At 40.1% G+C, this 23,114-nt stretch overlaps 1 protein-coding gene across 4 annotated transcripts in view; it reads right to left on the bottom strand.

Moving 5' to 3' along the window:
- Nucleotides 1-23,114, bottom strand: part of myo3b (myosin IIIB) — a 65,161-nt gene that overhangs the window by 36,574 nt on the left and 5,473 nt on the right. For all 4 annotated transcript variants that reach the window (XR_013787102.1, XR_013787103.1, XM_079463639.1 and 1 more), the window contains exons 9-23: nucleotides 16,440-16,505; nucleotides 13,384-13,539; nucleotides 11,651-11,735; nucleotides 11,295-11,411; nucleotides 10,542-10,646; nucleotides 10,121-10,204; nucleotides 9,630-9,832; nucleotides 9,364-9,462; nucleotides 9,136-9,250; nucleotides 8,897-9,023; nucleotides 8,522-8,732; nucleotides 7,707-7,854; nucleotides 6,317-6,470; nucleotides 6,005-6,093; nucleotides 5,788-5,917 (exon numbers count right to left, since the gene is read on the bottom strand). Coding sequence is in view for 2 of the 4 variants with exons in the window: in XM_079463639.1 (XP_079319765.1) it covers nucleotides 5,788-5,917; nucleotides 6,005-6,093; nucleotides 6,317-6,470; nucleotides 7,707-7,854; nucleotides 8,522-8,732; nucleotides 8,897-9,023; nucleotides 9,136-9,250; nucleotides 9,364-9,462; nucleotides 9,630-9,832; nucleotides 10,121-10,204; nucleotides 10,542-10,646; nucleotides 11,295-11,411; nucleotides 11,651-11,735; nucleotides 13,384-13,539; nucleotides 16,440-16,505 (1,889 nt within the window). In the remaining 2 variants the exon portion in view is untranslated. The remainder of the gene's footprint in view (nucleotides 1-5,787; nucleotides 5,918-6,004; nucleotides 6,094-6,316; nucleotides 6,471-7,706; nucleotides 7,855-8,521; nucleotides 8,733-8,896; nucleotides 9,024-9,135; nucleotides 9,251-9,363; nucleotides 9,463-9,629; nucleotides 9,833-10,120; nucleotides 10,205-10,541; nucleotides 10,647-11,294; nucleotides 11,412-11,650; nucleotides 11,736-13,383; nucleotides 13,540-16,439; nucleotides 16,506-23,114) is intronic.

Raw genomic sequence — 23,114 nt, 5'->3', positions numbered from 1 at the left:
CATGGGTTTAGATGTGTGGGCTGCTGGTATATGTTGTCTCTGTTGCAGTTAAAGCACTGACACGGCGCTGGGTGATGCAATGACGACTGGTGGAGTGTGACACATGTTCGCCGAAGCAGGATCAGAGCTCACTCGGTACCAACACGAGTTTCAAAAAGTTGTATTCTGTCATGATTTACTGACCCTTAAGTTGTGCCAAACATGTATAATGTCTTTTTTCTGATGAACACAGAGAAAGATATTTGGAAGAATGTTAGCAATTTTCAGTTCTAGGACATCATTCACCATTTTTTTCTATGATAGTCAATGATGTCCCAGAACTGAACATTACTTACATTCTTCCAAATATCTTTCTCTGTGTTCATCAGAACAAATAAATTATTAAGGTTTGGGACAACTTGTAAATCATGACAGTGATTCATTTTTTGAACTAAAACAAGGACCAGGGAGCTAAATTTGGGAACCAATTTGCGATGTCTTCCCCATAGACAACTATTACATAGAAAATGACTTCGCATCAAGACAAGCTTAATGCCTTAAAACCCTTGGAAGCCCAAATTTAGCATGTATCTAAATAACGAATATATCTACGAACAAGCTGATGAGCTAATAATCCTTTTTTATTGTTGTCTATGGTTAGACAACGCTTAACGTAAAAACTTTGCACGTTGCATTTATATTCTGGGTTGTTTCAATATTTGACATCAAACTGCAAAAAGTACAAACTACACAAGTCTAGTAAGCGCCATAATTAGACAAAACCAACAGCAAGGCCCCACCGCTAAACTCAAGGTCACTAAGGCAAAGGCAAATCAGTTTTTAACACGGTTGCGTTTCGGATATTTATGGAAGTGACAACCGCATCATACAACGGAACTTACAACTGCACTTTTGGAAAAGTCTTACCGTGTTAAACGAAATGTACGTCTAATATTAAATAAATTGTTATATCATTACCAAACACAGATAGAAAGTTAACGTGTGTCTGATGAAACCGTCTATTGGGACACTTCCACTGTGTCCTCATTAACAAATTCCCCTAAAAAACACTAAATTGTGATTATTTGGTAATTAAAGAATGCAGAATATTTTCTGTGATGGTTAGATTAAGGGAATATACATTGTGTACAGTATAAAATGAAGTACACTTAAAAATAAAAGTGTTTCATGAGCCAGAAAATCCCTTTTTTGTCTAAATGGTTTCTATCTAAAAAAAGTAAGAAGGGGTGTCCACGACTAAGGATTTACGTGGTACAGTATGTCTTTCCTTCAGTCGACTAACACCGTGTCTACACCGGGCACGACAGGTTCGACGCGACAAAATACAATAGAAATACATTAGAACCCATTGTAATTTCTAATTTTGTCTACACTGGATGTTAAGCAACACGTCTGTCGCGTCCGTTGTAGACACGGTGTGATAGTCGTTTCGCAAGCGCGTGTGTTCATGCGAGGACGACACCAGGTGGTTAAGGATACAGTGCAAAGTGCAGTTCAACATTGATGCACCAAAAAACAATCAAACATTGCTTTACATTTTTTTAGAACAGAATATACCTTTATAATAAATCAAATAAAAACTACATAAGACAGATTCAAGTCACAATGTGCAAAATATGTATGGCCGAAATGTCTGAAATGCAGGGAACATATGAAGAGTTTGGTTCCAAAGTTAGATAACTCCGTTGAGATAACGGCCTCGCACTCGTATGCGCCAGGGGTTTCGGGTACCCAACCCTAAAAATGTCCCATTTCTTGACATCATAAATAATATTTGTATTTTGTATGTACAGGCACTCTATTGTTTGTGAATGGGGTCACTAAAGTGCACATACGCAGTAACTTTGTGTACGTTGTTAAGATGAAACCGTCTATAAAACATGAAAATTAAACGCGTGTGAGTGTGTGTTTCCATCAGGTCAATCTGTCTGTTCAGTCACAAGCCGGTGAGAAAGGATGATATACTCAGCATCTATCCTCACATGTGCTTCTGACACAAGCTGCCCAACCAAAGAAAGAGAGAGAGAGAGACAGAAAGTAAGGCCTGTCTTGGCATCCGTGCATTCACTTTGAAAATTAACCCAGCAAGGATCTCACAGAAACTCCTGCTGCCACTTGTATTGCTTTTCTATTGACCAGAATAGTCAATGTGGCCCGGATTATAAAGCGATCCCTGCTTCGGTATGACGCCTTTCATCCGAGCGTGTGTGTGAAGCCAGGGGACAAGCTGTCGGCACAGGGGACAATCAAAGTTGTCAGACAGCAGTCTACAAGAGCTGACTTCTGCTGAGGAAAGCTTCTTCATATCTCCTGCTTCACCTCTTTCTGATTCCTGGGCTCTCTACTCTTTTAAATAAATGTGATTTATACTTGAAATTCAACTCGGTGAGCGTGCCATGTTTAACCGGAGGCGGTGTTAGCCCAGCGTTTAAGACGCACAATAGATCCGTCCACTGTCAAGGGCTTTGGGTTCTCCTTCCTGGGCCGCTTTAAACGGGAGATGGTCCCGCGGGTAGGTCTGGTGTGACTAAGACCCAATATCACAGTCTGAGAAAGCGGAATTTATCGCCCTAACACGGTCCACTCTGGCCCAAGGTCAGGCTAAGTTTAATGACGTTGAGCAGAGGCTTTGATTTAGGACTAGATTTTCGAGAATCCACCCCGAATCATTTAAAACTATTGGTTTAAATAAAAAAGAATTCTGACTCGACTCATGCTGTCCATATGTACAAACGGCATCGAAATCACTTCTGCCCTCCACAATTTCCTAAACAGCAAAAAACGCAGCGTTTCCTCTCCAGAGACCATCAGAGCAAATCTCAAACTGACAGTAACCAGAAGACCATACGGTTCTGTTCTAACACACAGATGTTTGATGCAAATCCACTCGAAGCCGTACAGAGGAGCATATACGTGCAGTGTGGCCACAGGCCGGCAGAAAAAAGCCCCGTGGAGTTTTCTACGACATTGCCAAGCTAAACACACTGAACCCCCGAATCCACACTAGAGCTCTGGCTTTAGGGGAATTTGTTCATGCAAATATAATCCATTTCCTTCAAAACAGCACCACATGAGCAGTCTGACCTCAGACCCAAAGCAGAACTCAAGACCACCGGCTTATAGAATGACAGTTTAGTAGAGGATTTTGGTGTGCAAAATGCCGAATATTCATATGACACATTCATGTCAATCTTTCTGTGAGTTATATTGATTCTTCAACATTACCGAGATTTAATGAGGAATTTCGGTATCCCTGAGTTCACTTGACAACTCTTTTAACATTTTTAAGATTAACAATTTATAAAAGTGCTAAAATGTGAGTTATCAAAAACTTAAAAGGTTGCTTGATCAAAATCAACCATTTTATAGGTTTAAACCTATTTAAACATAACCTGTTAACAGAAGCACATTATATCAAAACGACCAGAACTAATGAATGAATGATGTACTTCTTGTTATGCCGGGACATCAATGAATTAAAAGCCACATGAATAATCCACCCCAAGATGCTGTGTGATGGTGCAGATAAATCCTCGAGCCTGACCCCTAGCGTTCAAAACTCAATCCTACACTACACGGAGGAGGATGAACTTCAAAAAATCATTGTACACATAAGGGCAAAAAGTAAAGGGCAAGAAACTCAAAAATCATCAGGTTGAAAAGAACAAATATTTGATAATATATTGGTGTAACATATTTTAATATTTACTATAGTAAATTTACTCACCATTTGAAAATAAAAACAAAATAACAGTTTGAATGACAAGACAGTGTGTACAGTTTAGAACTGACACGAAGCAGAATGATCATTTTTGTTTTATTTTGACATAAATACTGAAACCTGTGTGTCGGGTTTTGTCGTCAAACTGTTTATATAGGAATTCATGTTTTAATTCACTTACAGGGTCACACATTCCAAATCTTTTAACAGCATGAGCTTTTATAGCCTCTACCATTGGAAAGTTAAATGAAAAAACACTTGGATGTTAGTAATAGAAGCCAGAACAGATGCAAAATATTATGTCTGAACGGTGAATCTGCTATTTCCCTTTTAATCATACTATAATTTAGGGCACACTTATCCTGATACATATAATATGCTAATTTGCTTATCTATCCACACCCGTGCACACACACACGTGCACACACACTTTTGTCTTATTATCCGTGCAGAAACGAGAATCTTCAAGATTTAAAGAACATGAGTGTTTTTATCACACACAATGTGTTTAAGACGTTTAAAATGTAGCCGTAGCCACATAATGGCTTAACTAAAGCGCCACATGAACACCCGTCTTATAATTACCCAGCATGCTCCCATTCACACCTCCGTAAGCCCAGTGACCGTCTCTCTGTATACCTCCTGGCTTTATTAAGCACCTGGCTGGCACCAGAGGAAAAGCAGTTTACTGGGCTAAATAGCTGCTTTTCCTCCTCTGGTTATTTGAGCATCTTATCTGCAATATCCCAAACTCCAGAAGATAGCAGAGAAGCATCGGGTGCCGAGAAGACAGCTTAGGAGAAACAAAAACCCATCCATCCACGGCTCTATCCCACTATTCTTCTGCCTGGAGATCAGCCACTCCACAGATAATGAGTGGAGAGATTTTTATTCATAAAATAGAAAGAGAGTGAGGGAGGGAGTGAGTGAAGAACGGGATGAAAAGATCTGAATTCTGCTATTTTATTTCAGTTATAGAGACTTGAATGTTCGACAGATCTGTCGGACATAACAGCAACATCAAGAAGTCACACTTATTCCAAATGAACGGTAAAGGGATCGCTCACAAAATGTTTTATTCGGTCATCATCTACTCACTGTCAGATTGTTCCAAACCTCTTACATTTCTTTGTGGGAAGATATTTGGAAGAATGTCTGTAACCAAACAGATCTCATCCGCGATTGACTGCCATGGTAGGGAAAATAAATACTTCCAAATGTCTTCCTTTGTATTCAGCAGAAAAAAGTAGATGGTGAGTAGATGATGACAGAATGTTCATTTCTGGGTGAACTGTCCCTTTAAAACAAACATTGCGGTCAAGGACAAATAACCAACAAGAAAGAAAAAACACAGATCAGATCTCTGTAATCTCAATTATTTCTCTCAGACATCGCTGAGATTCAAAGGAACGCAAATGAAAAGTCTCCCGTGTCTCAGATATTTCTCCTGAGAAAACAATCTAACAAACTGAGCTCAGATTTGAACTCAATGTGAACTAAAATCAAGTTGATCGAAATCCATTTCAACAACCTCCATACCTTTAATGCATTTTAACAGATGTCTCATTTGGTCGTACCGTAATACACAATGAATAAAGCATACAACACATGAACGCCGGAGTGGTACTGATCTTAGTCGAGTCGTTGACCTGAAATTGACCTTATGACGTAACCACTAACAGAATCTGCTCATACTCACTACAGCAGCTGCTTGGTCTGAAGTGTGAATAGCGACACTTTCAAAAGATCGCCTTATGAATTTGCCACAAACATTCACACCTCAAAAATGTTGACATTTAGGATCCACCGTTAGGAATTTTAATGTAGGTCATGACCTGTCGACCCCTATGCCCCGGCCCCTGACACGTGCCTGTGATCTCTGAAAGTGAAGCACTTTAATAATTCAGCATGTTTCATGAACTGACACCTCCACCGACACTGCAGCATCCATCAAACAAACACAGGGACGCGGCTGACGTGACCCTCACCTCTGATTGGCTAGAGAGTTGATGGAGATAATATCACAGGTGTGACACGAACAGATCATGACTGGTGTGTTGTGATACCTGTTTTAGTCAGTGGACTGGAAAACAGCTGCTGAAGGAGTTTGTTCTCCGACGTTCTCAAAACCACCACGATGTCTGCAGGCAGAGTGTCTCGGTTCTTCTCCAAAAATCCACTGACGTTATACAAGACCTGAGACGTTTTTCCAAGTCGAAGCCGTCAGTTCATATCACAAATGAAAATAAGGAGAAAGCGAAATGTAATATTAAAGCTATTTACCTTGCCGGCATAATGCTGGATCCCAAAGCAAAGCTCCACGCGCTTTGGTGTCCAAAAGTACTTGTTTTTTAGGTTATCCTGAAACTTATCTATAAATACAATTCTCAGAGTTGGAAGAACATGTCATCCAAACTTCACTATAACCTCATTTTATAATCGGAATACGTAATAGTATGTATAGGCATCTTATGTATACACAAAGTCAAAAGAACACAGACAATTTGACTAATACCTGGCATTTGCTGTTTGGCAAACAAAATGAAAGTGGCTGAACCTTTACCAGCCTTCTTCAGATTTAGGACATCAACTTACCGACAAGTGTTTGGTCTGTAGCCTGTGGGAAGCGGCTCTCCTCATCCAGCAGAGACAGTAAACCCATGGGCTTTTGCAGAAACATGTCGAGAATGGGCCTGTTGTCATCATATTCCACCAGACTGGCGTCTACACCTTCACTTTGATACTCTATCTGAAGAAACACACACAGGCACATACACTTTAATGTTAATGATGCCAGATTTATAAAGCTTTGTCAAGAACGATGTATAGTTATTACATTTACATTTAGACATTTGGCTATTAGTCATTATTACTTATTTAAGTACATGCAATACCTGGAAATCTAGTGACCTTGGCATTGTTCATGCTATGCCATACTAGCTGTACTACCAACACAATCTCATGGCAATTTGAAACTATGTTGCTAGCTCATATCTGATTGGACGTCTCTGTATAACCTGCGTAGAGAGGGTTAGGGGTGGGGCTTCATTGTCGATTTTTCTAATATTTGCCGGCAGCCATATCCCCCTGTAGCCCAAGACTGGAGCTTAGCAGGGCTGAGCCTGGTGGATGGGAGACCTCCTGGGAAAAACTAGGTTGTTGCTGGAAGAGGTGTTGGTGAGGCCAGCAGGGGGCGCTCACTCTGTGGTCCGCGTGGGTCCTAATGCCTGAGAACAGTGATGGGGAAACTATATTGTAAAAAAGCACCGTCCTTTCGGATGAGACGTCAAACCGAGGACCTGACTCTCTGAGGTCATTAAAAATCCTTCGAATAATAGTAGGTGTGTATCCACGCCATCCTGGCCAAATTCGCCAATTCGCCTCTATACATCATGGCCTCCTTATCATCCCCATATGTACTAAATGGCTTGGTAACTCTGTCTCCTCTCCACCAATAAGCTGGTGTGTGGTGGGCAATATGGTTGCCGTCGCATCATCCAGGTGGACGATGCACATTGGTGCTGGTTGAGGAGATTCCCCCTTGGATGTAAAGCGCTTTGACTACCCTGAAAATATTATAAGTACTTAATTTAAGAGATGTTTATTTTAATTAAGTTTAGCCAAGTAATGCTTCAAGTCGGTATCTTTTGCTTGTTATCAGAAATAATCTTCAGACACTCTATTGTTTGCGAATGTGTACCGGAAGTTAAGGGCAGGCTACGAACGCGTGCATGCGCATTAACATTTGTCTTTAACAAAGCCGTTGAGATCAGATGTGACACGGCGGACTTATGAGACACAAGACCCAGTACACTTACTGGACTAAACAACAGCATTTTTGACGGTTCAGAGTTTCCACCGAGAAGAAAAACATCATTACGCATTGCACTGGTTTTTGAAGTCCATTTTCTTTGTTGGCCATTCAAAGTGAAGCAGACCTTTTGAGTCTCAGAACTATCCCTCAGTCATGTGCCCGAAGTCTCACCTGTTCCAGAGCGAAGATGTGCTGGTTGAAGTAGAACTGAATCTGTTCATTAGCGATGTTGATACACAGCTGCTCGAATGAGTTCTTCTTGAAGTTCTCGAAACCAAAGATGTCCAAAATCCCCACGTTCATCACGCTCTCGGCCGCACTTCAAAGACACAAAAGGCCAAACATTACCCCGCTGTCAAAACAAGTAACGCCTTGAGCACTCTAATGACCCGAACAACTGAATATTTTACAACCCGTCAAGCATGAGACGAAGACTTTTAAAAACACAGGTTTGTCTCGGCATGCCATTTTAGTTTGGGAAGAGCACAGGCGCTCATCTCTAAACATTCAGAAAACGCTTCCAGATTCCTCACGCAGTGAGCCGGGGTCACCTTCTGAGGCCGCTAACAGGTCATTAATGGCAATAACTCTGAACGTGCCGTAGATTGGAGTGGAAAAGACAGAATTTGGATGATGTGCATTGAGGTAGAAGACATCCGTTTCTCTGACAAGCGAACGTCTGATTCCTTTGGATCAATAGACCGTTTTTATCTCTCTCTGAAGTCTGCATATATATTTTTTCTGTATTAAAAATGTATTAAACCTCTTTCTACGGCTCTTTTCTTCTTTTTCTGTGGTTATTAATATTCTGAGCTTCGCGGTGGTCAGACTGGAGGTCATTGCCGTAGATGATTCCTGCGCTTGTAAACGCACTTGTAGAAGAAAGATTTGAGGCAGCGAGATGAGGATGAAACAGTTTCTTGAATATTGTGTGGGACGCCGCTGATCAGACTCCAGCGGTCAGGATGGGATGTATTTTGACATACCAGATGTTGGTGTCAGGCTGCAGTAGGGCATTGATGCGGTTCACGATCCAGCTGAAGAGGCGGCCGTACAGCGCTTTAGACATGGCGTCTCTCACATCAGTGGCCTTGTCCACAGTGTTGGTGCGGATGATGGTTTCTCCTCGAGTTACCACGCAGTGAGAGGTCAAAGCCTCCTGAAGCTCCTCAGGACCGATACGGAGCAGAGCAGCAGCTGTCCACAGAAGATACATAGAGAAGAAACTCAGGAGATGCTGATAAATATTATGCACTGAGATTTAACTTGATACGAAATATGACAAACAAAACAAACATTATTTATCTGTTCTTCTTTATGTCATATTTTTTAAGTGATTCATGGACCATTAAGGCTCGTACCGTTGTCTAAGGCCTCAGAGTTGGGTACCTCACTCTTGTCGCTCTGATGCTGAGATGTGGTTGATGTGAACTCAATATTTCCAGTGTTTAAAATGGCCGCTAAGATCATGTAAACTGAATTCACCTCCTGTATGTAAAACAGTTTTGCAACAAATATGTTATTATAATAAAAGCATTAGCTTCACACAAACGACACAATTCAACTGGACATGTTTTAAAATGATTCATTTTCACATGACCTCCTCAGTAAAGCCTATGATTCGGAAACAATCCTGAATGGCGTCAAACTGCTCCGTGTACAGCTTGCTGGAGACGATGTCCTGCATCACTTTACTACTAACACAGTCAATGTACCTGCGAAAACAACACGCAACGTGATTTTATACTGTCCTTGATACCGTAGGTATGTTAAACAATGTAAGATGTGTTCTACACATAAACGCAAACAGCAAGAATACAGTTTCAACCTGGGAGCAGTTTTATTGGGAAGCCTGTATTTCTTGAGCTTGTCTTGGTGGTAAAGACCCGCGTAGATGTAGTAAAATATGTGGAAGTTTTTTTCGCCCCTGCAACACAAACATAAGCAGTGATGTAATAAGAAATGTTTATAGAAAACAAGTCCGACACAAACAAGTGACAATCATTCACAGCGCAGTTAAAAAAGGTTGTGAACGTTCTTTCACGGTCACTTCAATGGTCTGATGGTCATTAATGACGGTAAAGTGGTTCTCACGTTGCCTGTTTGATGACTCTCGATTTTTCCAGAAGGTACTCAGAGATCTTTGCAGCCATCACCGCCCCTGTAGGTGTGAACTTCATCTCCAGATACTTTCCGAATCGACTGGAGTTATCGTTAATGGCCGTGCATGCATTACCAAACGCCTCCACCAAGGGGTTCACTTGAAGAATCTTCTCACGAAGTGTTCGGTTATTAGCCTGGATGCAGAAAACAACAGAAACCGATATGAACAGAAATAAATATTGATATGTTCACTCGGTTAGCTGAATATTTTTAAGAAAACCTTTTACGAAAAGGTGCCGCAAGAGGTTCACAATTCACACTGATACCATAGCATAGAAGAACCCTTTTTCCACTACAAACGACCTTTTGTAAAACAGAAATGTTCTTATGGAACCATACATCCGAAAAAGCTTCTTCTATGGATTTGTCATGCAAAACACGAAGTAGGCTAGTTTTTATAGAAAACATCTATTTGATTTTACCTTGCCCAGAAAGGTGAGATGTTGGACGATGAGGTGAGCACTCTCGGTTTTACCAGCTCCACTCTCTCCACTGATGATTATACACTAGTAACACAGACACAACAATAAAAACACAAACATGCATGAGATTGAGAGAGATAGAGAGAGAAATTAAGATTGAGAAAGAGAGAGAGAGAGATTGAGAGCGAGAGAGAGAGAGAGAGAGAGAGAGAGAGAGAGAGAGAGAGAGAGATTGAGAGAGCGAGAGAGAGAGAGAGAGAGAGAGAGAGAGAGAGAGAGAGAGACAGAGAAAGAGAGAGAGAGAGAGAGAGAGAGAGAGAGAGAGAGAGAGAGAGAGAGAGAGAGAGAGAGAGAGAGAGAGAGAGAGAGAGAGAGAGAGAGAGAGAGAGAGAGAGAGAGAGAGAGAGAGAGAGAGCAGTACCTGGTCTTTGGAGAGTGTCACCATGCTCTGATAGGCTGCATCCGCAGTGGCAAAGATGTGCGGAGGGTTAGTGGAGCGTTTCATCCCATGATAGAGCTTGGAGAACTGAGAACAGAGGGCATTTCTATCTTATTCTCTTCACGAATCTTTCAAGAGCCTTTTTAAAGTGGATACCACACAATGGCGAATCCATATGAATGTGGTGCTCTTATTTAAAGCACTTCTTGTTGTGGAGGGCCAAACCAGCTGATCTCAATTTTCCTTCATATCATTTTACAATAAGAATTAAGTATTTGGCTCTGGAAGAAAATTCATTTGCTATCCATTGGGAGCCAAATGCACATTTTATCAAATAATCTCATTTGCATTGTTAGATCATTATTATTTGATATCCACTGGATAGGCACTGCAGACTCACGCCACCTACTGGATTCTGTTTGTATTGTATTGTAATTATTCTTGACCAAATCAAACTGAATGATATTTAATACATTTAAAAACAGCCTCTGACTGTAGTTTGCCTTGCGATGTGTTTCTGCCTAGAACATTTACTATCCAGTGCTACAAGAGCAGAGGACCAATAATAAATACATTTGAGAAGTTTTTGTCTACCGGGAAATGTATTCATTGAAATAAACTATACTCGTATACGAACAAATGGGAACATTTACATTTTAAACCTACGGAGAGAAACCTATGGAGGGTTTGTTTTTCAACCGTCACCTGTGGAGAGTACTGTATATGAGTTCTTACGTTTGGAGAGTAGATGCTGAGGTTCTGGAAGGGGTTCAAGGCTATGAGGATGTCACCAACATATGTGTAGATCTGTAACTCTTCATATCGCTTCTGAAGATGTGTGATGATTGTGTCCTTTACATAAGAGAAAAAAAGTCGGATTCAGTCGCTGGATACATTTGTTTGCCCTGCGCAGATTCATCAATGTCAATAAATTCACTTAATCTGAGGTGACACACTAAAACTACATTCCAATTAAACGTCTAAACAGTTTTAAATAATAGTTTTGTTCTTGTATATCTATTCAAATCAAATGTGAACTTTTCTTTATAAATAAAAATATACAAGTATACATCTTAACGCTTATATCTGACCTCATCTAAGACCTCCAGGTTCACTAGATCGTCATTTGGGCAGCTCTCAAAGATCAATGTTTTTCGGGTGTTGATCCTCTCATGCCTGTAAACACCAATACAGCTTTAGTAAATATTCGATAATACTGTACGCATGCAGATCTATAAAAGTCTTCACATGGCAGGTCTGGAAACTTGCAAGAGCATTCTATTGTAGTTGTGGTTGATTATTGCAAAAAGACCCCAACTGTAAATCTCTATGGACCCTCTAAAGCCCACGACACTCCATCTCATGCTCAAAACACCCATTCCATCATCTCTAAGGTGAAAATCATACGTCCGGCCTCACATGTCTGCACAAACTCAGTTTCATTCCTTGCTTTCATTTTTGTTGAGATACTCGAGTACGAGCTGAAGTACTGGCGGTGCTTTCAAACACAAATAACATCATTCAGCCATTCCAGTCTGCAGTATCAGGGTCTGATGCAGGTCTATCCTCTAGGGTCTTAAAGTCTATTATAGTGTGTTGTGAATGCACTTCATCACGGTTTGACCCTCTATTGTATCTTTGACCTTTAGATCTGGAAGAAGCAGCTGGTCTATTCACAGCTCTTAAAACCCATCGGGCCCCGGGGACATGGCAGAGTACAGTCACATTACACACTGCTTTATGTGTGTGTGTGTTCTCTGTAATCACTTCGCTGATATTTACCATCGGTGACTAAACGGCGAGAGCAGAGACAAGCCCATAATCTCATTACGAGTCCCTCGCTGTCACTATCGGCGCAGCACATTATATGGCCTGAGGAATGAAGGGCTTCAATCTGGCAACCCAGTGAACGTTTATTCACAATCACAAAGTGTCACGACCCACATTATTTTTTTAAATGCTAATATTTTTATAGACACTCACAAACAAAGTGAGAAATATAGTTGAATTCACGTATCACACTAGTTGAGCTATTGGAAAGCTGAATTCTTACAATGTTTCTGTCGGCTGCTATTAACCTCACAGCTCAGAATAGTCAGTAGTGAAAGATCTTGAATGGTTGCATGCGTATGGCGCTGCCAGCCAAGCAATGGTGTCATGACATCATCATTTGCAGCTTCACAGCGATGAGTCAAGAAAACATGCAAACATTAACCAAGAGTCTTTGAGATGAATGTGAATGCCAATGGGTAGTTTTCTAAGTATTTTTTTGCGGTTCAGGGCTTCCGTATTATCCAAAATATCTTTCACACAGACACAGACATGCTTTATCCGTGAACCTTTTCGGTTTAAACCTAAGGGGTTTCATTTCTTCAACAGATAACGCTGCCATCTGCTGGAGAGAGAAAGCCCCACAGGTGATGACACCGTCATGAACAACTCTTATCCAGCATAATCTGATTCAAAACCTCCAGGACCGTCACAACGACAAGTCTCACTTTTTCACATTTAGATGTGATGAATCCACAATGGCAGATCTACAGAGCACAGCGATAAATCATAATGGCGGCACAAAATGACCGCTGTCGTGGTCAAGGCTGCCAGATCTCTGCTCTGACCCTGAAAGGAATCAAAAGTAACTGAGGACATTTTGTGATTGGCAGGCTATTATAAACCCTTTAAACGCAATGTATCAAACCCATACATACATACATAATTACATAGTCATTTCAAGCAGTGCTGCTTCACACATAAGCCTTTTTGTGTAGACATGTGGATTTTCTGCAGCGCTTTGAAATGATGAAAGTCTCAGAGCACCATATACCTTGTCTTGGTCCTGCTCCCAACATCCTGTTGTTCTCGGATGAGGACCGAAAGCTTCTGCCTGAGCGCCGTGTCTTTCCCATGAGCCTGTTTAATGAACGGATGCTCCAGCAGATGTGTCACCGATGGCCGCTTCTCAAAATCTTTTATCAAACACCTGCAGGTGTGAGAGGAAAGAAGAGACCAGATGAGAGAAAAGATTAGACAAGGAGAGAGGAGTTAATAAGCGTAGGATCTTGTATAATCCCATAAGTGATGTGAAGGCCTCACCTGTACATCTTCATACAGAGCTTCACTCTCAGACTGACTCTCTTCACAGAAGCTGAACACATGAGCAGCCTGTCTCTCTCTCTCTCTCTCTCTCTCTCTCTGTCTTTCTCATCACCATAGTATTCAGTGTAAACAGTGTTATCGTGAGTCTGCAGGCTGGTGCTAGGGGGTGGTAGGTGGACAATCACTTGACCCCGTGTTTTGTAGCACAAACGATGAACGCCGAAACAGAGCTACACAACAACACTCACAGAAATGTAATCGTATTCCCTTTTCAAAATGATGATAAATCTGCCGAATTGTTTCAAACCTTTCAGACGGATCAGGGCTACGGTACAGTTAACATATTAGCCGAAAAATATGCTTGGCGGTGGTGACGTTGATATCGAGCGACCTTAAGTCTAGTCTGTTTATAGCATCGTGTTAGCTTTTAACTTCTGCCGATTGTATTTCGGCTTCAAAAGAAACAACTCTCGTGTTTATTTGTAAAGATGGTCTTGATAGACAAAACGTGTTCTCATCGTAAACCATGTTAATCACAGAGCTTATTTTTTGCGATCTTCTAAAAGTCTATGGCAAAAATGCATTGAAAAAACCACTGGAGCGCTAACTTCCGGGTTGGCCTACAAAAACACGTCATCTCTGCGGCTTCCTATTGCTGCTTTAGGCCCGATTCACATTTTGCATCTAAAACCGCACGGAAAACGGGACTCAAAAGTTGTCCTTAGAATGCCGGTATGTGATTGTGATCAATAAACTGCATCAAAATGTACTTCGATATAAATTGGCCAAGTTGAATAAATAAACAAATGAAGTTTTTGACTGTAAGCTCGAACGATACCAAAACAAATGAGGTTTGATGTTAGTGATGTGTGGTCATATTTGATCTGAGCTCTGCATACATGTACATGTGTTGATCAATAAATCTTTATGCATTCGAAAGGTTGATAGACAGAAAAAAACCCTCTTTAGGTCTAATGTTTATAAAGTCTGAATATTAGGATCATGGTATAAACGATATGCATGTGGCATTTAAACTCAAGTACGAATTCCTGCTTAAATGCATGATAAAAACGGTTCAGACATTCTTCAAAATATTTCCTAAAGAAATCACAAAAGACAGTACAGCACTACAGTAGACTAAAATTATTTCTGTGCCCTGTACAATGCAGTGCTTTGACTGTGGGGGTCCGTCGTCATTAGCTCTCAGCATAGCTGAGGGTCCAAACAGCAGGCGGCTCTGATAGCAGAGGACGAACCATTCAGCTGCACTTTTATAACACGGGGACAACAGTACACACAGAGAGAGAACAAGCAGCCTGCATCTTCTGATAACATTGTGTCCCCTCAATACCTACTCTAGCACCACAGAGAGAGAGAGAGAGAGAGAGAGAGAGAGAGAGAGAGAGAGAGAGAGAGAGAGAGGATTTATTCTGAAGAATTATTTCTCAACTGATAGCCCCGCAAACCCAGTTTTCAGTGTAATGTTTATGAAAAGCCTCCTCAAGAGACTGAAGCAGATTTATTCTGCCAAACACAAGCGCTGAGCGATGCTCTGCAATTTTATACAGACGGATGCTAAACATTTCGGAGCATATGTGGATTTTCTGAAGCTTTATTTGATGACAATAGTTAAAATGAATACAGTAAAATAAATCTGTTTGTGTATATCACGCTCTGGACAGTGAGGTTCTTCAATTTGTTTGCTCAAGATGGAGTAAACAAAATTTGCATTTTTAAGTTTCTTTTGAAATATTTAATTTAGTTTTAGGTCACCTTTCCTTACATTGATCTATAAGAAACAAATCTAAAACTGGAATTACCTGTGGGTAAATGAAAGATTTTATTTAGATAACATTTTTGGTTAACTGCTGCTTTAAGGCTTGAAACACACTGTATGTAGTCGTGTTGGCGAATAAGCGTCTAGCTGAAGAAATTGTTCATCACGAATAAACAACCTACACCCCACCAGTCAATTGTGTGGTCGTCCACTTACTCCAAGACAAGAAAAGAGCAAATAAATGGAAGCGGGTACAGCGCTCTGGATAAAATCCCTTCCGTCTGTGCTTTCAATTCATCAGGAGCGGCCGGCGTACCCGCCACATTGACAAATGAACAACTAACATGAATAAATGAGTCAATTAGCTTTCGCAGGCGTCCTGTTGTGCACCAGCATCTCTCTCTCTCTCTCTCTCTCTCTCTCTCTCTGATGTTTTCATTTGCCGAAATGAAATAATAATCTCTGTATTTCATACACAGAGGCAAGGCACAGTCTTTGACTTTAACAGCACCTCAGAAGAGCTTTTGTGAGAAAAGAAAGTTTTCAACGCATTATTATTAGTATAAAAAATGGTTGAATCAAATTTAAAACGATCGATGAACAGAATCTAAATGGCTGTCTGACAGCATTTACTGAGATCTTACGATTGAAGCCACTATACTGCAAGTACATAGACCCCTAAAGAGGAATCTAGATAGACTTTAAATTAATATGTATAATATATGACTATATCAAAACGAAGTGGCTCAAACTGTGTATAAAAATATAACTGACGGTGAAATGAAATAGAATAAAAAAATAGGCCTACATTATATTGTAGTTAGGAAAATAATGATTTAAGAAGGTAAATAGTAATGCATTAGTATTAATATGCATTACACACGAATATAGAGAGATGAAGCGACAAAATGTGCAAAATGTGATCGCTCGCACTTCCTAAAGTGAAATAAGACATTTGAGATCCCCTTCCGAAACCGTACAGAAAGAGATGAAGCTGTGCTACTCACTGAGCAATGAAGTGGCAGAAACTTCTGCACCACTGGTCCGGGTGGCGAAGGGTGGGAGATGGGTTCCTGCAGATAACATACACACACAAAGAGAGAAAAGAAAGAATGAATGAGAGTGAAACAAATGTACTGGACTCGCCTCATTCAGTGATGGTAAATAAATGACAAATCTAAAGGTACAACTTTGTTCGCATTCATCTCCTGGAAACACACACAGCTACAGAACTGTGCCAAATGGTTTCATTAAAGAAGGACTTTAGTACAAAGAGCTGGAAATACAATTCAATCCTTTTCAAGAGTCGTACACATTCACTTACAATTTGAATCTGTAACTTCAGTATAACTTATGCTGTCATCGTCAAAATGTTGAGTTGAGAAAATCATGTTTTTTATTATGTCATCATGTATTTCTTGTGTTTCTTGTTCTAGTTAGCTGATTTTAAACACAATACATTTGTGAAATATGTGATATTTAGAATAAAGAGATGAATGTCAACAGAATGCTGCTGGAAAAACAAAATTTCCCCACGTTTTACTCACCCTCAAGGCATCCTGACTGAACATGGCTTTCTTCTTGAAGAATAATGCAGTCGGAGTTATAATACCACGTATCATTTTATTTCCAAGCGGTAGAACGGGAGTGAATGGGTGTTGACTTTTTGAAGCTCCGAAAAATACTCAGTTGACGGCCATTCACTCCCGTTCTACTCATTGTAAGTACAATGATACGTGGTATTATAACTCCGACTGCATTATTCTTCAAGAAGAAAGTCAAATTCAGAGAGGATGCCTTGAGAGGGAGTATAACATGGGGAAATTTAGTTTGGCCTGTGAAATATCGCCTTCAAGGCGGGTTTAATGTGGAGATTTTAGCGACATTTAATTGCGAGGTTGCGAATTGCAACCAATGGCTCACTCCACCCATCCCTTTCGAAGCACTACGGTGGCTGATACAGACCTAAGAATGTTAAGTTTTCACTTCTTTGCAAATAATTCAATATAAGGGGACCTGTGGTGTATGTAGATAAATAGCTCATTCAAAGGTGATAAAAACACAATGCTTCATTATGTGCGGTCTTTATACAACTCTAGACACATGTGTGTAACACATGTATATGACATTGCATTTTTGTCAATAGAACCTCACTGGAATTACACACTGGACCTTTAAAGTCAGTGAACCAGAAGTTGCGATCATGTTTGCTTTTGCATTGCGATGCATTTCCGAGTGAAAGGGAATTTAAAATGATAAAACATTTCGGGCGCGGCTTGTCTTTATACTGCCATTTGATTGGATGTATAAAAACAGCCGTTTCATTTTTAACTGGAACTGACAGTTAAAGGGGAGGAGTTATCAGATGCTCCACCTAAGCCGTATAATTTACGCCATTTAAGATGGATAGTCACTACAGGATGGAAGAGCATTTTCAGATTTTAGATTATGAGGGCACACGCATTTCAAAAAGAGAATGACTCACATTGTTAAGCAATTTGCAATAAACACTGCCATATTTCATGAAGAAATAGGAATAGTGTTTTTTTTATTTCGCTGGGACTTTAAGGATGGACAAGTTTAACCTTATAGGAGTCTTCACGTCATATCTAATGTGAGCTGCTGTACATCAGTGAGTTGGAGCTGTAAGTCTTTAAAGAATAGACTGTGGGCCAGGGACACAGCGGCCTGATGCTAAATGACAAATGAGCCGCCCCGGACACTGTCTGGCAGCCAACATCTGTCTGTAGAGCAGCCGAGTTATGAGAGCGAATAATCCCTCTGTCAGCTACACCGAGACAGAGCCATCTATTAACTCACACACACACTTTCACGTGCCCATATATTAACACACAAGCAGATGTGATGCTGGATGTGAGGGCGGGTCGGGTAACGCAGGACCTCACACTCTCTGAGTGTCTTCCTGTACAACATGTCCTGACTGTTACTATACACGTATAGACACGGTGCCATGGATTTTATGCAAAATATAAAAGGGACAGTTCACCCAATTAATGAAAATTCTGTCATCATTTACTCTTGTCATTTTAAACCCGTATGAGTTTCTTTCTTCTGCAGAACACAAAAGAAGATATTCTGAAGGTTACCAAGGTTTTCTGCAGAAGAAAAAAACTTCATTCAGGTTTGAAATGACAAGAGGGTCTTTTGGAGTAAATGATGACAGAATTAAAATGTTTGGTCAATATCAACATATATTTGGGGTTTTTGGACTTGATCATCAAAGAGGATCATTACAGTTCTGTTTAATACAGCTAATGTTTAGCAAATTTGAGAGTGGACCTCACATCTCCCTTTTTCTTCGACTTCGGCTTTCTTTCTCAATGGGCTCTTACCCTACTTGAAGCTTCGACTGAAGTCGGAAACTGACATAAATAGCCGTGCAGGTCGAAGGACAGACACACTGCTTAAAAACACATCTTCTGCCTCTTTCATCAGAAACCATCACCGAGAACAAAGCACGAGGCATATAAACCAACCCCTGTTAAACATAGTTTTCTTTTTCCAGCGCTAATCTGTCATTCTGAGCCGCTCGAAGTCACTCGGTGCTTTGATAGATATTCAGACAGGCCGTCCTCTCTGAAGAACAGATCAAAGGAAAAGAACCGACTCTTTCAATGCAAAATATAATGCGTGCCTGCAGCCACAAGCTCGCCTTGATGTTGCTGCGCTTATGCATAACAAAGTGAAGCAGCGTCGCTTATGGCGCTCTTATTGTGCTTGCTAAATTCTGCTGTGGCATTCGCCCTCGCTGGCTGTTTGTGAGCGCGCTCAGACAGGATGTAAACACCGTTGGTTTATTCTAATCTAGTTGCAGAAGCACTTAAATCTGATGCTGGTAGCCATGTTGCTCACAACATCAGTTTGTTACGCTGTAGATGACAAGCGAGAGACACAGAGAGAGAGAGAGAGAGAGAGAGAGAGAGAGAGAGAGAGAGAGAAACCTGTCAAGAACAACACCACATGAGTCTGCACCACAAAATCAAATGAACAAAAGATATATCGAGTGATTAAAATGGGAATATTTATTCACACTCTTGTCATTTTAAACCTGTGTGATTTCATTACTTCTGCAAAACACAAAAACTAATTTTTTGAAAAATGCCGGCAAGCAAAAACCGTTGGTCCCCATTGACTTCTATTGTATGGACACAGAACCAATGCAAGTCAATGGGGACCAACTTTTTTTGTTACCAACATTTTTCTAAATATCTTCTCTCGTGGAAGAAAGTAGTCAAACAGGTTTGAAATGACAAGATTTGATGCGTGTAAATAACGACAGATTTTTCATTTTGAACTACCCCTTTAAGTAAATCAAATCTACTTTTCGCTTAATTGAGGAGGTTTTTACGATACTAACACAGATATAAACATTTAGTGTTTCTAGTAACCAGGTTTTAAAAAAGTTTTTAAAGCGTTTGTTTTTAGTGCATGATTTTTCATAGCCAGGTAAGTGTCATTTCCAGGATAGTCGCATCCATAAAAGTACACATTCCTCATAAACGGGCACATGAAAATTAAAATAAAGCAAATATTTAATGTTCTGCGAAGAGGCGTCCCTTCTCCATTCATTGGGTATTATTGCTTCAGGTTCGTGCATTTTAATTTAAAATCCTACAAAGTTTGTGGACTTCCGAAAACAGTGGCCTTTCATGTCGGATCCAACTGCCAGTATTACAAGAAATAATTTGGTGATGTTTATGTGTATGTTTACATTTGGTGTACATTTGTGTGACACTTAAGACACTAGGAATTATTGTACAGTATTTGTGAATGCGGGATGATGCACACACTTACAGATTCAGTAGTCATTTGATTTTAAACATTTTAAAAATGGCAGTACGTGTATATGTATTACTAGACGAAAAGATGGACACACAAACCTTACACAAGCGCTGTGGCCATACCACCTTCTGATGATAGATGGCACACCAGACATTTTGTCAATACTAATCTGCCACGTACAAAAGACCTGTACATTTTTTCAGCCGCCCAGCGGCCCGTTGGTAATTATTTGTGAGCAAATGGAAATGCAGTCAAAGTCACACCACCAGCTAAACACAGTCACTGAAGCTGTGGCGTACAGGGATGGTACATTAAGACTGATCTGGCAAACGTCTTTTCTTGTTATGCTGTGGCAGACTGAAACCGATTTGCCATTGTGAATAAAGGCCCAGTCCGGGCTCAAGAAACTGTAGACCAGGATGGAGGTCCGTGATGGTCCAGTTGGTTTACACTCTTTAAAAAAGGTGCTTCAAAAGGTTATCCGATGGCATAGAAGAACCATTTGGTTCCATAAAGAACCTTAAACATCTGAAGAACCTTCCTGTTTCACAAAAAGTTCTTCAAGATTATAAAAAAGTAAGAAAGAGATGGTTCTTCTATGGCATTGCTGTGAAGAACCTTTTAAGCACCTGTATTTTTGAAACTGTATGCTTGTCTGTGCACTTATTCCAATATTTTCTTTATGCATTTATTCATAATTTGTTTTGCTAAAATGTACCAAAGGGTTTCACCATGCTGATATGTCAATATTTGGTGCTTTAAATACCCATGTGAAGTCTCTCTATTTTAAAGCATTTTTTGTTTAGTAGTTTTTAAAAGTCAGGTAAGTGAATAGTTACATCCATAACTCATAAATGGGCATATTGAAATCAAAACAAAATTGTAGTTTATGAAGAGCCATTACTTTTCCATTTGTTGGATATTTTTTGCTTCCGGTTTGTACTATTTGATTTACAGAAATTCGATGAAGTATGTCGTATAATGCATTATTTATTTTTCCCTCTTTTACAATATAAAAGTCATGCAGACTGATTGTTTTGACTCCATCATCAGGGGTTTAGTAAAATATAAACAGATGATTCGATATTTTGGTAATAAACACATTCTCTTAGAATTTATATTTCAAGTTGTAACGGAAAAACACTGGAATTGTTCTAAAACAACACATTTTCCTGAGGTGCAAGAAACAGTTGCTTAACTAATCAGGTCTTACTACCTTACACACATTTTCTCTCTCAGTATATTCAAAAAACAGGATCAAATCTTTTTGTCTCGCCGAGAACACTGTAATGTACTTCTCTCTGATGTCCTTCATTAGGAGTCAGATGCTTCACACTGACAGGATCTGATCTGATCTGATCTGTCCACGCCCCCTCGTAATCTCTCCGTCTGAGAGCGGCTGATGGTGGGTGAGTCGCCCCGGACAAATGACATGTTAACAGAATCATTTCACGCGCCACTACACGCAGGAACACTGATATATTCAGGCGCTGGCATGCAAAAGGTCTCGCGCATCTGATTTATGTGCCCAAGCCCAAATATCTAATTTCATTTGAAAAAGGTAAGAGAGAGATAGAGGGAGATAGAAACAGGTGGGTGGAAAGGAAGATGATTCACATCATTTTGAGGCATGTCACGACGGTATAGATACTGTGCACAGTTATTGCGTTCAAGCATAAACTATATGACAAATTGGCCTGCGGAGGTGAAAACACAGCATTCTAAAACTATCATTACTCATATCCAGCTCTCGTAATCTAAACCTCGAGCATTAAAGCCGCAACACCGGCACAAACAAACAGAGCTTAAAATTCACTGCATATAAGACCCTGTTTTCTACAGAAACCTTTTTTTCATTTGAGTGGAGATGAACCGATTGTCGTAGCAATATGCATGTACACTGTGCACACTATGCACATTTTTAGCTTGTCTGGTACTACATCCCACAATGCAGTTTTTTCCATTTGAGCTTCCGTTTCCAGAGCAAAATCGTGCACAAATTTTAATTAATTCTTTTTCTGCCACGAAAAAAACTGAATTTTTCAGCAGCTGGGGCGCCAGTAAAACATTTTTAAATAACAGGTATTTTTCACGTAAATCAGATTTTTTGATATATTCTTGAAATTTGCAGTCTTTTTTGAAGTTTTGATGTTATTTCAAATATCGAAGTTTTGCAAAATGATAAAAATTTATATTAAATGGGAAAATCTATAAAATATGTTCATTATTAGAACAGAATAAAATGTTACATACATGAATTTATTAAACAAAATGCAAAAATGTAAAGAAATGCGTTTTTAGAGGGTCATGTGGGTTTTGAATGGGTACCAACTGATCATTGCTACCAATAAATTACCAATAAATTGCAACCAACAGCTCACTCCATCCCTCCACGCTCCCTTTCAAAGCACTACGGAGGCTGACACAGGGCAAAGATGTTGTCACGTTTTCGCTTCTTTGCCTAGGGAGATAACGTATATATCAAAATGCTCTGTAGAGCAGTTTGTCCACCTAAGGCTACCGTAGAAACAACATGGTGACTTCCATACAAGGGGACCCGCGGTGTATCTAGACCGAAATAGGTAATTCTAGAGTAATACAAGCATAACGCTTCATTGTGTAAGGTCTTTTTACACCTCTAAAGACATAGTTATGTTTATTATATTGCATTTCTGTCAATAGATCCTCAAGAAAGTTACAGACTGGACCTTTAATATGTACTTGAGAATAACAAGGAGAAAACCTGCAACCCAAACTAAAAACAAACAAGAACACAATAAGTAACCAAGGAAACTAACAAAACTGCAATAATGGTAAAATCTGCTGTCGTAGCACTGAGTGGCACTGAGTGGCACACCCCTGCAGGTCTGGAGCCAGTC

The sequence above is a fragment of the Barbatula barbatula genome, assembly GCF_947034865.1.
Source record: "Barbatula barbatula genome assembly, chromosome: 9".
Taxonomy (NCBI): domain Eukaryota; kingdom Metazoa; phylum Chordata; class Actinopteri; order Cypriniformes; family Nemacheilidae; genus Barbatula; species Barbatula barbatula.
This window is presented reverse-complemented; position numbering and strand designations above follow the sequence as displayed.